General features: G+C 44.8%; 1 protein-coding gene across 7 annotated transcripts in view; it reads right to left on the bottom strand.

The window, feature by feature from the left end:
* Positions 1–17,153, bottom strand: part of nos1apa (nitric oxide synthase 1 (neuronal) adaptor protein a) — a 442,663-nt gene that overhangs the window by 13,967 nt on the left and 411,543 nt on the right. For all 7 annotated transcript variants that reach the window (XM_068037734.1, XM_068037735.1, XM_068037736.1 and 4 more), the window contains one exon: positions 4,222–4,555. In XM_068037734.1, the coding sequence (XP_067893835.1) occupies positions 4,222–4,555 (334 nt within the window). The remainder of the gene's footprint in view (positions 1–4,221; positions 4,556–17,153) is intronic.

Raw genomic sequence — 17,153 nt, forward strand, 5'->3', positions numbered from 1 at the left:
CAGCCAATGTTGTTCCTTTGTTTAAGAAGGGTGGTAAGGATAATCCAGGAAATTATAGGCCGGTGAGCCTTACGTCAGTGGTCGGGAAACTATTAGAGAGGATTATTCGGGACAGGATTTACTCCCATTTGGAAACAAACAAACTTATTAGCGAGAGACAGCATGGTTTTGTGAAGGGGAGGTCGTGTCTTACTAATTTGATTGAGTTTTTTGAGGAAGAGACGAAGATGATTGATGAGGGAAGGGCGGTAGATGTTGTCTATATGGACTTTAGTAAAGCCTTTGACAAGGTCCCGCATGGCAGACTGGTGCAAAAGGTGAAGTCACACGGGATCAGAGGTGAGCTGGCAAGATGGATACAGAACTGGCTCAGTCACAGAAGACAGAGGGTAACAATGGATGGGTGTTTTTCTGAATGGAGACATGTGACTAGTGGTGTTCCGCAGGGATCAGTGCTGGGACCTTTGCTGTTTGTAGCATATATAAATGATTTGGAGGAAAATGTAGCTGGTCTGATTAGTAAGTTTGTGGACGACACAAAGGTTGGTGGAGTTGTGGATAATGATGAGGATTGTCAGAGGATACAGCAGGATATAGATCGGTTGGAGACTTGGGCAGAGAAATGGCAGATGGAGTTTAATCTGGACAAATGTGAGGTAATGCATTTTGGAAGGTCTAGTGCAGGTGGGAGGTATACAGTAAATGGCAGAACCCTTAGGAATATTGACAGGCAGAGAGATCTGGGCGTACAGGTCCACAGGGCACTGAAAGTGGCAACGCAGGTGGATAAGATAGTCAAGAAGGCAAAGGCATGCTTGCCTTCATCGGTCGGGGCATAGAGTATAAAAATTGGCAAGTCATGTTGTAGCTGTACAGAACCTTACTTAGGCCACACTTAGAATATTGCGTGCAATTCTGGTCGCCACACTACCAGAAGGACGTGGAGGCTTTGGAGAGGGTACAGAGGAGGTTTACCAGGATGTTGCCTGGTCTGGAGGGCATTAGCTATGAGGAGAGGTTGGAAAAACTCGGATTGTTTTCACTGGAACGACGGAGGTGGAGGGGCGACATGAAAGAGGTTTACAAAGTTATGAGCGGCATGGACAGAGTGGATAGTCAGAAGCTTTTTCCCAGGGTGGAAGAGTCAGTTACTAGGGGACATAGGTTTAAGGTGAGAGGGGCAAAGTTTAGAGGGGATGTGCGAGGCAAGTTTTTTTACACAGAGGGTAGTGAGTGCCTGGAGCTTGCTGCCAGGGGAGGTGGTGGAAGCAGGTACGATAGCGACGTTTAAGAGACATCTTGACAAATATGTGAATAGGAAGGGAATAGAGGGATACGGACCCCGGAAGTGCAGAAGGTGTTAGTTTAGGCAGGCATCAAGATGCAGGCTTGGAGGGCCGAATGGCCTGTTCCTGTGCATGGTGACAGGGAGACGGTGGGGGAGTGGCACTAGGTAAACTGCTCTTTTGGAGAGCTAGTACAGCCACAATGGGCCGAATGGCCTCCTTCTATGCTGTAACAATTCTGTGATTTACTAGGAGGAAGCATGCTGTAAATTCTCATTACATTTATGCAAAGTGTTGTGAGAGGAACTCATATTAACAAAATGTCCATGTTCTGATTAACTTGCTGTTGTTCTTCCATTTGCTGCACCGTGGGACGAACACCGGAGGAGGAGTGGCAGCTATCTTAATATGGGGCCCAGATGCTGCCAAATTCTTCTCAGTACATCCTTTATGATGTGTGGTCGTCATTAACTGCCTCCTGAGCTGTGTGTATATAGCCATTCAGACTGACTCCAGTGCAGCACTGAGGGAGTGCTGCATTGTTGGAGGTGCCGTCCTTTGGATGAGATGTTAAGTAATTTCCTTATTCTGTAGGATCTTTGCGTGCCAGCGCAGGAGTTGTTGTCAGCTGTTGTAAGTTGAAGCAACACATACACAGTGAGGGACACAGGCCCAACCTGTAGTATGTCCTGTGTATAAGTGATCCTGCATCATGCACCTAGGTTGTATCTCAGTGTTTTTATGTGTGAAGTCCTTTGAAGATGTGAGAGTTTCAAGGGTGCTAGTTACATATAATTACATAGAATCTACAGCAAAGAAAAAGTCCATTAGGCCCAACTGATCAATGCCGGGATTTATGGTCCACATGAGCTTTCTCCCACTGCTCTTCATCTAACTCTATCAGCTTGGAGCTATGGAAAAGGGATTTGAGGGTATAGGTTCACAGGAGATGAAGGACCGCAGTTTGATAAGGTTATAAAAATATTCTAAACAAACTCTAGGTTTTAACTCAAGAGGTCTTGCATATAAAAGCCAAAAGGTAACAATGATCCTATACAAAACCTGAGACCTCAGTTAGAGTACTGTATGTAATATTGGGCTCCTCACTATGGGAAGGATTTATTTATTTATTTAGAGGTACAGCACTGAAACAGGCCCTTCGGCCCACCGAGTCTGTGCTGACCATCAACCACCCATTTATACTAATCCTACATTAATCCCATATTCCTACCCCATCCCCACCTTTCCTCAATTCCCCCACCACCTACCTACACTAGGGGCAATTTATAATGGCCAATTTACCTATCAACCTGCAAGTCTTTGGCTGTGGGAGGAAACCTGAGCACCTGGCGGAAACCCACACGGTCACAGAGAGAACTTGCAAACTCCGCACAGGCAGTACCCAGAATTGAACTCGGGTCGCTGGAGCTGTGAGGCTGCGGTGCTAACCATTGCGCCGCTGTGCCGCCCATAAAGCTTTACAGAAATTTCAGCACAGTTTCTCAATAGGATATGCCTTGTATGAGGGAATAGAAATACAAAGCAAAAATAAAAATCTGAGGCTTTACTCATTCAAGCAGGAGTGGTTATGGGCAATATGACAGAAATATTTAGAATTCTGATAGAATGGGAAGAGGCAGATAGAAGCAGACTGTTTCCAGCAGATGAAGGGTCTAGAATGAGGGGCAGTAGATGCCAGATTAAATGCAAGAGATTTAGAGCAGATGGCAGGAGAAATCTTGTCACAGATTTTACATTGCAAGTTGCTGGATCTGCACGAGCCTGCAGTAAGTGGGGAAAACAAGTAGATAGAAAACACTTTGTGTAAGCCTATTTCAGCCATCTCCCTGGCCAGTGGTACATTTCGGTTTTTTTCCCTTGGCATTTCCCTTAGAGTATGCACCTGCTTCTAGGCCCTGTGGCCATGGTACACAGCATTGAGGTACAGATCAGCCATGAGCTAGTACAATAGCATAACAGGCTCAAGGGGCTAAATGGCCTATTCCTGGTCCTATGATTCAGGCAGGCGCTTTCCTGCCAGGCACTGCTGTCCTCTGAGGAAGGGTGCCATGGAGTGCCAAATAGGACAACCTTTATCTCTCTCCTCTGATCATCAATCGAGATTCAGGGGCTTATGTCTCTCCATCGCTTGGCCTCAGGCTCCGTTCCCTGCTTTCAAATTTATTTTGGCGGCTACTGGTTTTTACTTCCTACAGCCTGTGTAAAGACCTCAACAATGGTTACCCCAATGTATGTGACCATTTTTGAGTGGCTGCATTCCTTTAAAGTTTTTGCAACTGGTTCTTATAAGGTTTGCAAGTTCCATTCTCCCTTTTGGCATACTAACAGCACCAGACTCAATACAGGCCAGGAGCTCAGCAAGGTAAATAACTAGGGCTGGGCCCAAAAAAATCCCAAGTCATTGGCTTGACAGATGTACAGTGCCTCCATGATAGACACCTGCATTGAAATAATGCAGCACCCTTATACTCTCCCCCACCCTCCCAACTGAACACCGGGGGATACAACCAACTCTCTGTGATCCTTAATGAGTCTCTGCTCCCTGTGCTTGGGGAACCGTGCCAGCGAAGCCGATCTAATAAATATGCCTAGAGAATGCATTTAAGGGAAAGCTAGATAAACACATGAAGGAGAAAGGAGCAAAAGGTTATGAAGATGGGGTTAGACGAAGTACGGTGGAAGGAGCCTTGTGTGCAGCAGAAACGCTGGCACAGAGCAGTTGGGCCAAATGGCCTGTTCCTGTGCCAGTAAATTCTATGTAATTTATCAGGGAAACTGTTTGTAATGACCATCACATCCTTCATATGCTGCAATAAATCAGAATATTTGTGCACTGTTAATCACATTCCAGTTGAACATCCACCTCATGGTGGTTGGCAGACTACTTCACTGACCTAGAAGCAGTTCTACTTACGTTCCGTTGTTGGCCGCAGGTCCTTTCTCAACCCTGCCTGCCATTGAAACTGCCCCCTCTGCATTCTTGTTGACCTCGGTCACACCGACATCCATTGTGGTGCTCTGCTCCTTTCTTCGAAGCAGGTCATTGACCTTTGCTCCCATGGCCTTCCCCAGGTTGATGGCACTCTTAAGGTGCTGGCTGTTGATGCCTCCACTGCCCGACCGGCCACATGATTCGGCAGCGATGGTTGTCGAGGAGCCAGCCGGGGCTCCTTTGGTGGAGACGCCCCTGGCGTGGTGAAGTTTTGGCGTGGGGGCGGTGTTAGAATTCTCAAACATGCTTTGGTCAACTGCCAAAAATATGGAGAGAAAAAAATTAGCTTCTTTCTTTCACCCAGTCAGACAACATATTTCGTTACAATTATCAACTACTTTTAACAATTGTTAGCGAATAATTTTTTGTAACCAGAAATACATTAGCCTGCAGTTTCCACCTTGGGCACAATCTGCGATCCTGGCACAAAGTGCCCCAGATTTCCACTAGTTTTGAGAGAAGTTTTTTTTCCCCCTCAAGTTCCCGCTGTAGCTCATTTGCATATTGACGAATGCAAAATCTGCCCAGAACCAGTGCAATCAGGCAGCGTTTTAGAACATAATTTAAAAAAAACATTCCGTGATCTCCTTAAGACTGTCAACTTGGCGCAGTTTCATGAATATAGCTGAAAATGGGCTCATCACAAAAAAAATGAGCATTTAAACTCTCAGAGTCTAGTCTACCGCCTATGAATAACCCAATTCTACATAACTGAAAATCACTTAAAGCTTAACTTCAGAGCCTCCTCAAAGGGCCATAAATGGATGCCAGTAGTGAAATCTCGCCATGTGGGTTAATTCAATCTTGGGCCGTGGCCAATTTTGTGGGCAGGGCAATCTTCCGGCTAGATTTTTTTTTAAACTAGTGCAATTCTGCGATCTTTTGTGCTGTTTTCGCCAATTTCCGGTGAATTGGGCTGAAAACTCCAGCACCAATTAGCGGAAACTCTAGGTCAATATCTGTCATTGGAAGGAGAGTCAGGAGGGAAGAGGGAAAATGAAAAAGAAATTTGCAGATAATGCATGTGATGGGAGTGAACAGCAGAAGTATCTTACCTTATAAAATAAGAGCTCAGACAGCATTAGAGCAACAGGGAAAGTAAAGGAGAACAAGACACAGCAAGAAAAGAATTATTAATCAGCAGTTCAGATTCATACATTCAGTAATAATAATGACCCATGTTGCAGAGACCCATCACAATATTTCATTCTATATTGCACAGAAAAATGCTGATATTTTAAGTGACACAATCAAAAAATCATATTTAATAAGTGTTCATCAGCATCAAGAGATCCAATATTTAAATATTCACATTTTCCAGACATGTCCTATACTCAAAATGTAACATGTATCTGAAACGGGATTGGGATTGCAAAAATGGAACATGTCGAATGTTCATGTACATATGCAAGACATTTCAGAATAGTCATGATATTAAATAAAAATATTTATATTTGGCACTATTAACAAATTATTAACATCACAACCCCCCCCCCCCCCTACCCCGTGTAAATTCAAAACCAGCTTAGTTACATTTTCCATGTATTTTTATCTTGCTATACCCATTTATCAGTCTCCTTCAGATGGCCATCGTGAAGGCAGCCAGACTACAGAGCTTTGTGCCACTCCTTCCCTTGCTGGCTTTGTAATTGGATTACAAGAGAATTCTCTTGTGCAGCAGAACAACCAGGCTATTCCTTCCTTCCCCATTGTCTGAATGGGCTGCTACTTGAAAACATCTCATCCACAGAGGCCTGATGTCCCACTGAGTGCCCACAAACTGGTATAGCAACAACAACCATCAGTTGCATTTAGCTAGTGTCTTGAATGTAATAAAATGTGCCAAAGCACTTTACAAAGGCATTAAGGAAGAAAATTTGACAATGAGCCACATAAAGAGATACTAGGCCAGGTGATCCAAAGCTTGGTCAAAGAGGTAGATATTTAGGAATGTCTCAACAGAGGGGAGAGAGAAGGAGAGTCAGAGAGATATAGTGAGGGAATTCCAGAGCTTAGGGCCTAGGCAGCTGAAGACATGGCTGCTAATGGTGGAGTGCATTAGTACTGGAACACATTGTGACCTGACACTGCAGAAAAGCATCTCAGCTCAATGGAACAGTGAGGTACAAATGGTCGAATTTTGTCCAAAAATAACTCCTTTTCTCTTTGGATTGGGGTTGGGGGAGGGGGAGGGGAGCAGTTGCAGGGGATGGGGAGGCGCTGAGGGGATCTTAAAAGATTTGATAGATTCCATTTCACACTTTCAATTTCCTTGCACAGCCTAGGAAGTGCCACGAACTGTTCCATTAAATGATCTGCCACTATTTTGTATAAGGAACTCCTTAGATATCACTTTAATACGGAACATCTCTGAAGTTTAAACAGTTTCTACCAGTGGACCGTATCAAAATACTTTCATATATTCCTGGTATCTAGACCTGAAACTTTACTGTTCCTCCTTTAATGCAAAATTTGAAAAGTTTGTTCATCTTCAAACACAGCAATATTGGTGCTAAAAATGAAATTAATTACAGCGCAATTTTACATTCGTAAATGTTGTCATTCTTTTAGGACCAGGAGATTTGTTTTTAATCTTTAAGACTCCTTTGTTGCAGGCAGCTGTCTCCAGTGGTAGTGGCAGCCATTTCCCACCCCAACAGGCCCAGTTGGAAGATTGGCAGGAATACCACCAGAAACTTGTCAAATTTGGTCAAATGAATCAGACCCCAGGAAATCTGTCCGGGGAGCATGGCGGCTCAGTCAAACTAATGCAAAAGCTGTCTCACCTCATTTCCAGTGGAACTGGCCCAGGAAAATTCTAGCCCACTTGTTTACAGAACGCACACAGATACTATATTCTGCTTTTGGAAAGGAACACATTTTAAAAATTTTATTCCTGAGAAGTTCTTCATTTCAAACTTAAATTAAAGGGACATGCTTGACTACTCTGTTGATTATGCTTTCCGGATTCCTAGTACTGCACTGAACTCTTCAATATCTCGCCTAAACTGCTTGTTTTCATAAATAACTATTCATGAATAAAGCAGTTTAGCCTGTTACAAGTACTGCCTAGTCTAGTGATATTATCTAACTCTTAGCAAGAGACATGGAATCTTACAGAATTTCCAGCAGCAAGCTTACAACAATAAAAGGACAGGATTGTATGCCCAATGGGATACCACTCCCCACATGCTATGTAACACACAAAGTTAAATTTCAGATTGCGGCGAGTGTGCCCACACTTTAATGGAAGCTGCTTGTTGTAATGCAAATCAGAAAAAAAAAATCTATCAGGAACAAGCCAAAATCAAACTTACCAAACAATAGTTTGTCTCACCAGATTCAAACCAGTTCTTTCCTCATCCCTTTGGAGCTAAGTCATGCTTAAATCCATAACCTTTGCAACTTTTCTTTCTCCCCTCCAAGCCTGCTAGTGAATCCAATCATTTAATTGTCACAATTCCCATGAATTTCCTTCCATGCCAGAGTGCTAACTATAAACTGCTACTCATAACTATATCAAGTATTGTCTGGTGCTTCACTGGGTTGAAGTGATGCTGCTTCAGAAACTAGGCTATTCCCTTACCCATGCCCCAATCTACATGCAAGTTGAGAGCTCTCAATATTACCTCATTTTTCACATAGATTCACATAGAATTCACAACAGAGAAACAGACCATTTAAATCAACTGGTCTGTGCTGGTGTTTATGCTCCACTCGAGCCTCCTCTCACTCTATTTAACCCTATCAGCATATCCTATGATTTCTTTCTCCCTTGTGTACTTATCCAAGTTCCTCTTAAAATTATCTTTGCAATTCTCCTCAACTACTCGTTCTGAATAAAGAAGTTTCTCCTGAATTCCTTATTGGATTTATTAGTGACTATCTCAGATCTATGACCCCATAGTTTTGGATTCCCCTACAAGTGGAAAAAATTTTCTTTACGTCCACCCTTTCTTCATAGGATCATAGGAAATAGGAGCAGGAGTAGGCCATTCAGCCCATTGAAAATGCTCCGCCATTCAACCAGATCATGGCTGATCATCTACCTCTACGCCATTTTCCCGCACTATTCCCATATCCCTTGATGTCGTTAATATTCAGAAATCTATCGATTTCTGTCTTGAACATGCTCAATGATTGAGCTTCCACAGCCCTCTGGGGTAGAGAATTCCACAGATTCACCACCATCTGAATAAAAAAATTCCTCCTCATTTCAGTCTTAAATGGCCTGCCCCTTATTCTGAGACTGTGTCCTCTTGTTCTAGCCTCACTAGAGGAAACATTCTATCCACATCTACCCTGTCACGCCCTGTAAGAATCTCATAAGTTTCAATGAGATCACCTCTCATTCTTCGAGACTCTAGAGAATACAGGCCCAGTTTCTGCAATCTCTCCTCATAAAACATTCCCACCGTCCCAGGGATTAGTCTTGTGAGCCTCCGTTGAACTCCTTCTATAGCAAGTATATCCTTCCTTAGATAAGGAGAGGGCAGTCTCAGTGACAACATTCTCCCTGGAGTACAGTTCTAGGTAGTGCTCAACCTAGCGGTCCATTTGTTTGCGTTGGTCAGCGATTATGGCCCCTGATTTAGATTTGAGGGGGGCGATCTTCTTGACGGTTGGCCCAAAAGCTTGGCCCTGTCTCTGCCAGTAATGGATGAGCTGGACATACAGCCAACACAATCGGAACTCAGTGATGCCATTGATTCTCTAGCCAGCGGAAAAGCCCCTGGGAAGGACAGCATTACCCCTGAAATAATCAAGAATGCCAAGCCTGCTATACTCTCAGCACTACATGAACTGCAATGCCTGTGCTGGGACGAGGCAACAGTACCTCAGGACATGCGCGATGCCAATATAAAAACAAAGGTGACCGCGGTGACTGCAACAACTACCTTGGAATCTCCCTGCTCAGCAGAGTGGGGAAAGTCTTCGCTCGAGTCACTCTAAAAGGCTCCAGAAGCTGGCCGAGCGCGTCTACCCTGAGGCACAGTGTGGCTTTCGTGCAGAGAGATCGACCGTTGACATGCTGTTCTCCCTTCGTCAGATACAGGAGAAATGCCGCGAACAACAGATGCCCCTCTACATTGCTTTCATTGATCTCACCAAAGCTTTTGACCTCGTCAGCAGACGTGGTCTCTTCAGACTACTGGAAAAGATTGGATGTCCACCAAAGCTACTAAGTATCATCACCTCATTCCATGACAATATGAAAGGCACAATTCAACATGGCGGCACCTCATCAGAGCCCTTTCCTATCCTGAGTGGTGTGAAACAGGGCTGTGTTCTCGCACCCACACTTTTTGGGTATTTCTTCTCCCTGCTGCTTTCACATGCGTTCAAGTCTTCTGAAGAAGGAATTTTCCTCCACACAAGATCAGGGGGCAGGTTGTTCAACTTTGCCCGTCTAAGAGCGAAGTCCAAAGTACGGAAACTCCTCATCAGGAAACTCCTCTTTGCTGACGATGCTGCTTTAACATCTCACACTGAAGAGTGCCTGCAAAGTCTCATCGACAGGTTTGCGGCTGCCTGCAATGAATTTGACCTAACCATCAGCCTCAAGAAAACGAACATCATGGGGCAGGACGTCAGAAATGCTCCATCCATCAATATTGGCAACCACGCTCTGGAAGTGGTTCAAGAGTTCACCTACCTAGGCTCAACTATCACCAGTAACCTGTCTCTAGATGCAGAAATCAACAAGCGCATGGGAAAGGCTTCCACTGCTATGTCCAGACTGGCCAACAGAGTGTGGGAAAATGGCGCACTGGCACGGAACACAAAAGTCCGAATGTATCAAGCCTGTGTCCTCAGTACCTTGCTCTATGGCAGCGAGGCCTGGACAATGTATGTCAGCCAAGAGCGACATCTCAATTCATTCCATCTTTGCTGCCTCCGGAGAATACTTGGCATCGGGTGGCAGGACCGTATTTCCAACACAGAAGTCCTCGAGACGGCCAACATCCCCAGCTTATACACACTACTGAGTCAGCGGCGCTTGAGATGGCTTGGCTATGTGAGCCGCATGGAAGATGGCAGGATCCCCAAAGACACATTGTACAGCGAGCTCGCCACTGGTATCAGACCCACCGGCTGTTCCTGTCTCCGCTTTAAAGACGTCTGCAAACGCGACATGAAGTCCTGTGACATTGATCACAAGTCGTGGGAGTCATTTGCCAACGTTCGCCAGAGCTGGCGAACAGCCATAAAGGTAGGGCTAAAGTGTGGTGAGTCGAAGAGACTTAGCAGTTGGCAGGAAAAAAGACAAAAGCGCAAGGAGAGAGCCAACTGTGCAACAGCCCCGACAAACAAATTTTTCTGCAGCACCTGTGGAAGAGTCTGTCACTCTAGAATTGGCCTTTATAGCCACTCCAGTCGCTGCTCCACACACCACTGACCACCTCCAGGCGCTTACCCATTGTCTCTCGAGATAAGGAGGCCAAAGAAGAGATAAGGAGACCAAAATGTTCCTCTTACAGATCTCCTGAGCTATATTCTTCTGTTACGGCATCACGGTCCTGGGTCTGTAAAATACTGCAGCCTTTCCCATTCCTTACCCTTGGTGATTCCAGCTGCTGAGTGGACTTGACAAGACCCTCCTTTTCTCACCCCACAATGATGGGCTTCCTTAATACTGTTTATCTCACTCTTTTTCCAGCCCTTCCAAAAATTCTGCGGTCAAATTTCTGCAGGGGTCTCCTGACTTTGGCTGGAACCCTGGATAAATGGTGTAAATGCCTGTTACAGTGGGAGACTTGGGGAGCTGATGGAGATTCCAGGAGTCTGTGTCCCTCTTTATTTAATTTCAGGTTTTGTAGGGGCTGCGGCCAATATTTGGAATAACTACCAAATCATGACCCTCTGGCTAGATTTGTGGTTATTTTGCTTCTTTATTTCCTTATAATTCTCTTAGCATTGTAACAAAAGACAGTTAGTTCCTTTGATTCCTTTCCCATCATTTGATCTCCTGGCCTATGTTAAGATACCATGTTGCTTAACATCTGTAAAACTTCCCACCTCCACTACCCCACCCCCAACATACCCCCACGCAGTATGCTTTTGATTTAAAAAATTTGATTTCCTCACTCACCTGGCTAATTTAAATCTCTCTACTCGCCCTATTCACCCACTTCACAAGGTGAAGAATCCTGGTTTTCAACAAAAAATCTTTACACATTCTCAATTAGATAATATTAAGCAAGGAGAACATCATGACTATAATATTCAGTATTTTCTGGCTTTAGTCAACCAAAGCAAAGATGGCTCCAGGGCGATCAGCTCTCTAGGGAACTCTATCCTTGGCCAATCTGCTGCCATCCTTTGCCCTTTCTCTCCCAATATCCTCTCTGCCATGCCATGGTTTAAGTTCCCCTGGCCTGACTAGTGGGTATGTTTTAACCCATCTACAAGTTAACCGTTAAAGTGCCACTGCCCATTCACCCGACCATGCCCACCCTATGCTTTCCACTGAGAGCTCTGGGTCTTTTCTCAAATTTGACTTTCAAATTCCTGGACTTCTCTCTATATCAAGCCTATGCTTCTGCTCTGGAACAACACTGCCAGCTCATCACTGCCTCCTTACGAGCAGCAACTGCCCCATCCTACTCTGTCACTGACATTCCTGCCCAACGCAACTGCTGTAGGCTAATCCTGTGAATCTCATCCCTGTCCATGTCACCCCTCCCAGCGCTGACCTTATGGACTCTTCCAGTGGATCCCATCCTTCATTAATCTCTCACTCCCTAATCCATATTCACAACCACCCGCTTGACCTTGTCATCTCCCATGGCCTTGTTAATCCCATTGTGTCAATCACAGATAAGGCCATTTCTGATCACTTCCTTGTATCACTCTCCTCTCAAATCTCCCTTCCCCCTCCCAATCCTGCATCCTCTGTCTCCACCCCTGGAAAAAATCTCTCTCCCAATTCACTTACAACTCTACTTTCAAAATCCCAACTGCCTGGCCTTTGGCCCTCCATCCACTAGAGGCCTGCTTTAGCTCGGGACAAAGAGCCCGACTCAAACCCGACTGAACTACAGCAAACCTGAGCCCGACCCGGCCCGAGTCCCTCCGATTTTGCCCCGGGCCCGACCCGACCCGAACCTGCCACTACTCCATCCGACCCGAGCCCGACCATCCCTTTACACCTTCCTGACACCGAACCTGCTGGAAGCTGCAGCACATGCGCGATGACGGCATAGTGACGCCAGTCACTCTGCGCAGACTCAGTTTCGTCCCAGACTCCCAGCTCAGGTAAGTTTTTTAAAATTCCAGCAGAGCACTTACCGTGTGTGTCCGGCCCGACCCAAGCCCGAAAGCCGGCCCCGGAAGTTGGGCCCGACCTGACCTGAACCCGACACATGTCGTCGGGTCCGTCAGGTTCGGGTCGGGTAGCAGGCCTCTACCATCCACCACAACACTTCTGTAACTACTGATTTGCTCAATCGCACCCTCACCTCCACCTTTGATGCCATAGTCCCCATTAAAGCCATTACTCTCTGGCCATTCCTCAGTCGGGCCCTCAAATCCACTCCGTTAACTCCAAGGGGCACAGACTTGAACAGATATGGCAGATAACTGGTTTTGCCATTTGCTGCCAGATCCAGTTGAGCCACATAAAGCACTATAGGATAGTGTTCTTGTCTGCCAAAACTGCTCACTGTTCCAGGATCATCTTGGAGTGCAAATTACATAACCCCCAGCTTCTTTTCTCCACTGCAAACCATCTTCTTCAACCCCCTTTCCCTGTCTCCTCCACCCTCAACTCCAAAACGTATGAAGAGCCCATGGACTTTTATGTCCCCAAGATTGAGCTCATCTGATCAGCTACCTCCGCCGCTTCCCTCCCTTCCCTTAGCCCACCGAGCCAAACTTCTTCTCATGTTCCCTTTGCCCTTGGGCTGAACCCGCATCTTTATCTAGTCTCTCTCCTATCTCCCTTCATGCCCTCCCTAAGTTCATTTGTCCATGAGACCAACTCCTGCTCCCTCAATCACATTCCACTAAACCACTGGCCACCCACTTCCCTTCCTAGCTCCCACATTAACTGATGTTATTTTTGTTTTTCTCTCCTCAGGTACTGTCCCTCCTCTTTGAAATCTGACCTTAACACCCCTCTCCTCAAAATACAATCCCTGACCCCTTCATCCTTGCAAATTACCGCCCCATCTCCAACCTCCTTTACCTCTCCAAATGCCTTGAACATGTCTCCCAAATCCATGCCCAGCTTTCCTGGAATGCCATGTTTGAATGCCTCCTATCAGGTTCCCGCCCCTGCTACAGTACTGAAATGGCTCTTATCAAAGTCACAAATGACATCCTATGTGACCGTGTCAAAGGTAAACTGTCACTCCTTGTCGTTCTTGACTTGGCTGCAGCTTTTGACACAGTTGACCACATCATCCTCCTCCAATGCCACTCCACTGTTATCCAGCTGGATGCAACCGCACTCACCTGGTTCCATTCTTATCTATCCAGTCATAGCTAGAGAATCACCTGCAATGGCTTCCCTTCCCACTTCAGCACCATTACCTCTGCTGTCCCCCAAGGATCTATCCATGGCCTCCTCCTATTTTGCATCTGCATGCTACCCCTCGGTGACATCATCCGAAAACACAGCGTGAGTTTCCACATGTATGCTGACAATACCCAGCTCTACATGTCACCTCTCTCCACCCCTCCACTGTCTCTGTAATCTCCTCCAGTCCTCCAACCCTCTGGGATATCAGCGCTCCTTCAATTCTGGCCTCTTAAACATCCCTGATTTTAATCACTCCATCATTGGCAGTTGTGCATTCAGCTGCCAAGGGCCTAAGCTCTGGAATTCCATCCCTGAACTTCTCTGCCTCTCTTTCCTCCTTTAAGACGCTCCTTAAAACCTACCTCTTTGACCAAGCATTTGGTCATCTGCCCTAATATCTCCTTATGTAGCTCAGTATCACATTTTGTGTGATAATGCTCCTGTGAAGCGCCTTGGGATGCTTTATGATGTTAAAGCCGCTATATAATAACAAGTTGCTGTTTTTATTGTTGTTGTTCAGCAATAAATTCAAAATGCTTTTCAATATTTATTTTGTCACTGCCTCTTTCATTTAGCATTCATACATTACTCTTGTCATCTCAATTATTCACTTGCCTCCTAGTTCCCCTATTCATCATTCCGACCATTCCATTTATCCTCATTATGAATGTCGCAACCCTTTGTGTGTTATTATTCCTCAGTGTTACCTCATTACTTCAGTGCGCATCTCAAGCATCTCGTTACACCATATTACTGTGCACCATAAACTTAAACAGCAGCCACATAATGCACAGAGGGAATATTTAGAACGACAATTTTTGTATCAGCAGAAACATATCAACGTTATACAGTTCAATGTGTGGTCTATAATTCCTGAATGTTACAGATCTGCCATGATCTAATCGAGTGGCGGGACAGGATCAAACAGCCTGAATGGTTCTACTGTAACAGCCTCTAAGCAGTTTTTGACTAAAATTGTAATAAATACAATAATGGGACAAGTATATACATGCTGCAAAGACTGAACTTGTGACGCTATTTAATTCTAAATCAGAATTTGCTGGTAAATGTCTGTTTAATCCCAAATATATCAAATTGACCTTCATCCTTTAATTGGAAATTTAGCTGTATGGCGTGGTAATGAGTCCCTAGATTCTGTGGTTTTCAAGTGGCTGTGAATTGAAATGTTCCAATGTTTACTGCATTCCCAATAGCTATGTCTTCAGGCTGCAGAACTACAGCAACACTTTCCTCCATTCAATCAACTGAAGGTTGCCAAAGTTGCCATTATAATAGGTGATAATAATAGGACCTTTCTACCACATGGAATGATTGAGGTGATTAACATAGATGCCTTTAAGGGGAAGTGAGATAAATACATGAGGGAGAAAGGAGTAGAAGGATATGCTAATAGGGTTAGATGAAAAGGGGTGGGAGGAGGCTAACGTGAAGCATAAACACTGGCATAGACTTCTTGGAACGAATAGTTCTGTCTGTAAATATTTCATCATACTTTGTAATGTCCGAACAATCTTCAGTGATTCCAGCTGAAAAGTGAGAGAGAACAGTAATGATCTTAGCATGGCTACCAGGCTCACACATGAAGAATGGTCACTTGGGCAAGCGTGCGTCAGAAATATATCAGGCCAGGAGAGGAGAAACCTGCCCGGGGGTGCAGATTTTTACACACAGGAAACAACGTGCAACATTATAATTACTTCACAGTGTCAAGAATTGCTCATGGGAATGTCTCTCTGATCTCTGCATTCCCATGGGGTACCCTGTTGTCAGGAAGCATGGATTGGAGAACTGGGACTCAAATGAAGCACCCCCACCCAGCCAGACCATCACTGCCTGTAAGAACAAGTTCCCTTTGGGAGGGCAGAATTAAGTTTTCTAAGCCATTGCTCACAGCTGGGGAGTTAGTCTTAAAAACCCTGTACAAGTGGACATCGCCTGAGTGCTATACAAGATTTGAGCCTTTGCACATTATTGTGATTTCTTTTAGCTAGAAGTCTGAAAGGGAGTAAACTGGGTCCAACAACGCCTAGAAAAATACAAGAAAAAGCTATGAATACAAAAGTAGGTTTATTAAGCAAAAAGCAGATTGAGGACAGCAACACAGTAAGTGCACTTACAATACCAAGAGAATATCGTCAGAGAGAGCCGAGTGTACAGAGTCAGGGTTAGAAGACAGCAATGAGTTAGTAAGAAAGATTCCAAAGCAAATGTCACCACAATAATTAATGAAGGGTTTGATCAGTAGAATCAGTCTTTGCCTCAACTTGGCTTTTCACTGTTAAACATACAGTGCAAGGATCACAATCATCAGCATTCAGCCACTTTTACGAACAAAGGAACCCCAGAATACCAGGGCTGAAAGGGTTAAATTATGAGGGCAGGTTGCAAAATAACTTGGCCGTATTCCCTTGAGATTAGAAGGTTGCGAGGTGAACTAATGAAGGTATTTAAAGTTATAAAGGGGTTCAATAGGGTAGACACAGAAAAAACACATCCTCTGGTGGGGAAATCCAGAACAAGAGGGCAGAATCAGAAAATTGGAGCTAGACCATACAGGAGTGAAATCAGGAAGCTCTCTATCATGTAAAGGGTAGTGGAAATCTGGAACTTACACCTCTAATAAGCTGTGGATGCTGGGCAAATTGAAATTTTCAAGACTGAGTTCCATATACTTTTGCTGGATAAGGACACCAAGGGATATGGATCAAAGGTGAGGTACACATCAGTCACAATCTAATTGAATGGCAGAACAGGCCTTAATTTTCCTCACAGTTAAATTAACCAACAGTTATTATCTGGCTACTTGGGGTGCTGACTCAGGAACCAAATCTGAGCATGAATTATCACCTTCAGGGGGCGGGGGAACTGTCTGAAGAGTAAAATAGAGAGTGCACTGGAATAGTACGGGTATGACTCTCTGGATTTTAACTCAATGACAAACAATGAGCTTGGAAGCTAACATTTCTGATCGATGGGCAGGGGTAACTATGGAAATCCCCATTGGGTTCCAGGTAGGCACCTGTCATTGTCAAAGACAACAGTATCAAGGAACAACTATACATTTTTTTGTCAGAACAGTGTGGAACATTTCTCGCAAAAGGATTAACAATTACAATGGTAGTCTAATGGTGTCTTGCTTTGCCTGATTTGTCAAGAACATGTTGAATATGATGGAAATAAAAACAGAAATTGCTGGAAATACTCAGCAGGTCAAGCAGCAACTGTGGAGAGCGAAACAGAGTTAACGTTTCTAGTCTGTGACCTTTCATCAGAATTGGCAGGGGTTAGAAATGTAATGGTCTTTGAA

This window comes from Heterodontus francisci, chromosome 8 (assembly GCF_036365525.1).
Source record: "Heterodontus francisci isolate sHetFra1 chromosome 8, sHetFra1.hap1, whole genome shotgun sequence".
NCBI lineage: Eukaryota > Metazoa > Chordata > Chondrichthyes > Heterodontiformes > Heterodontidae > Heterodontus > Heterodontus francisci.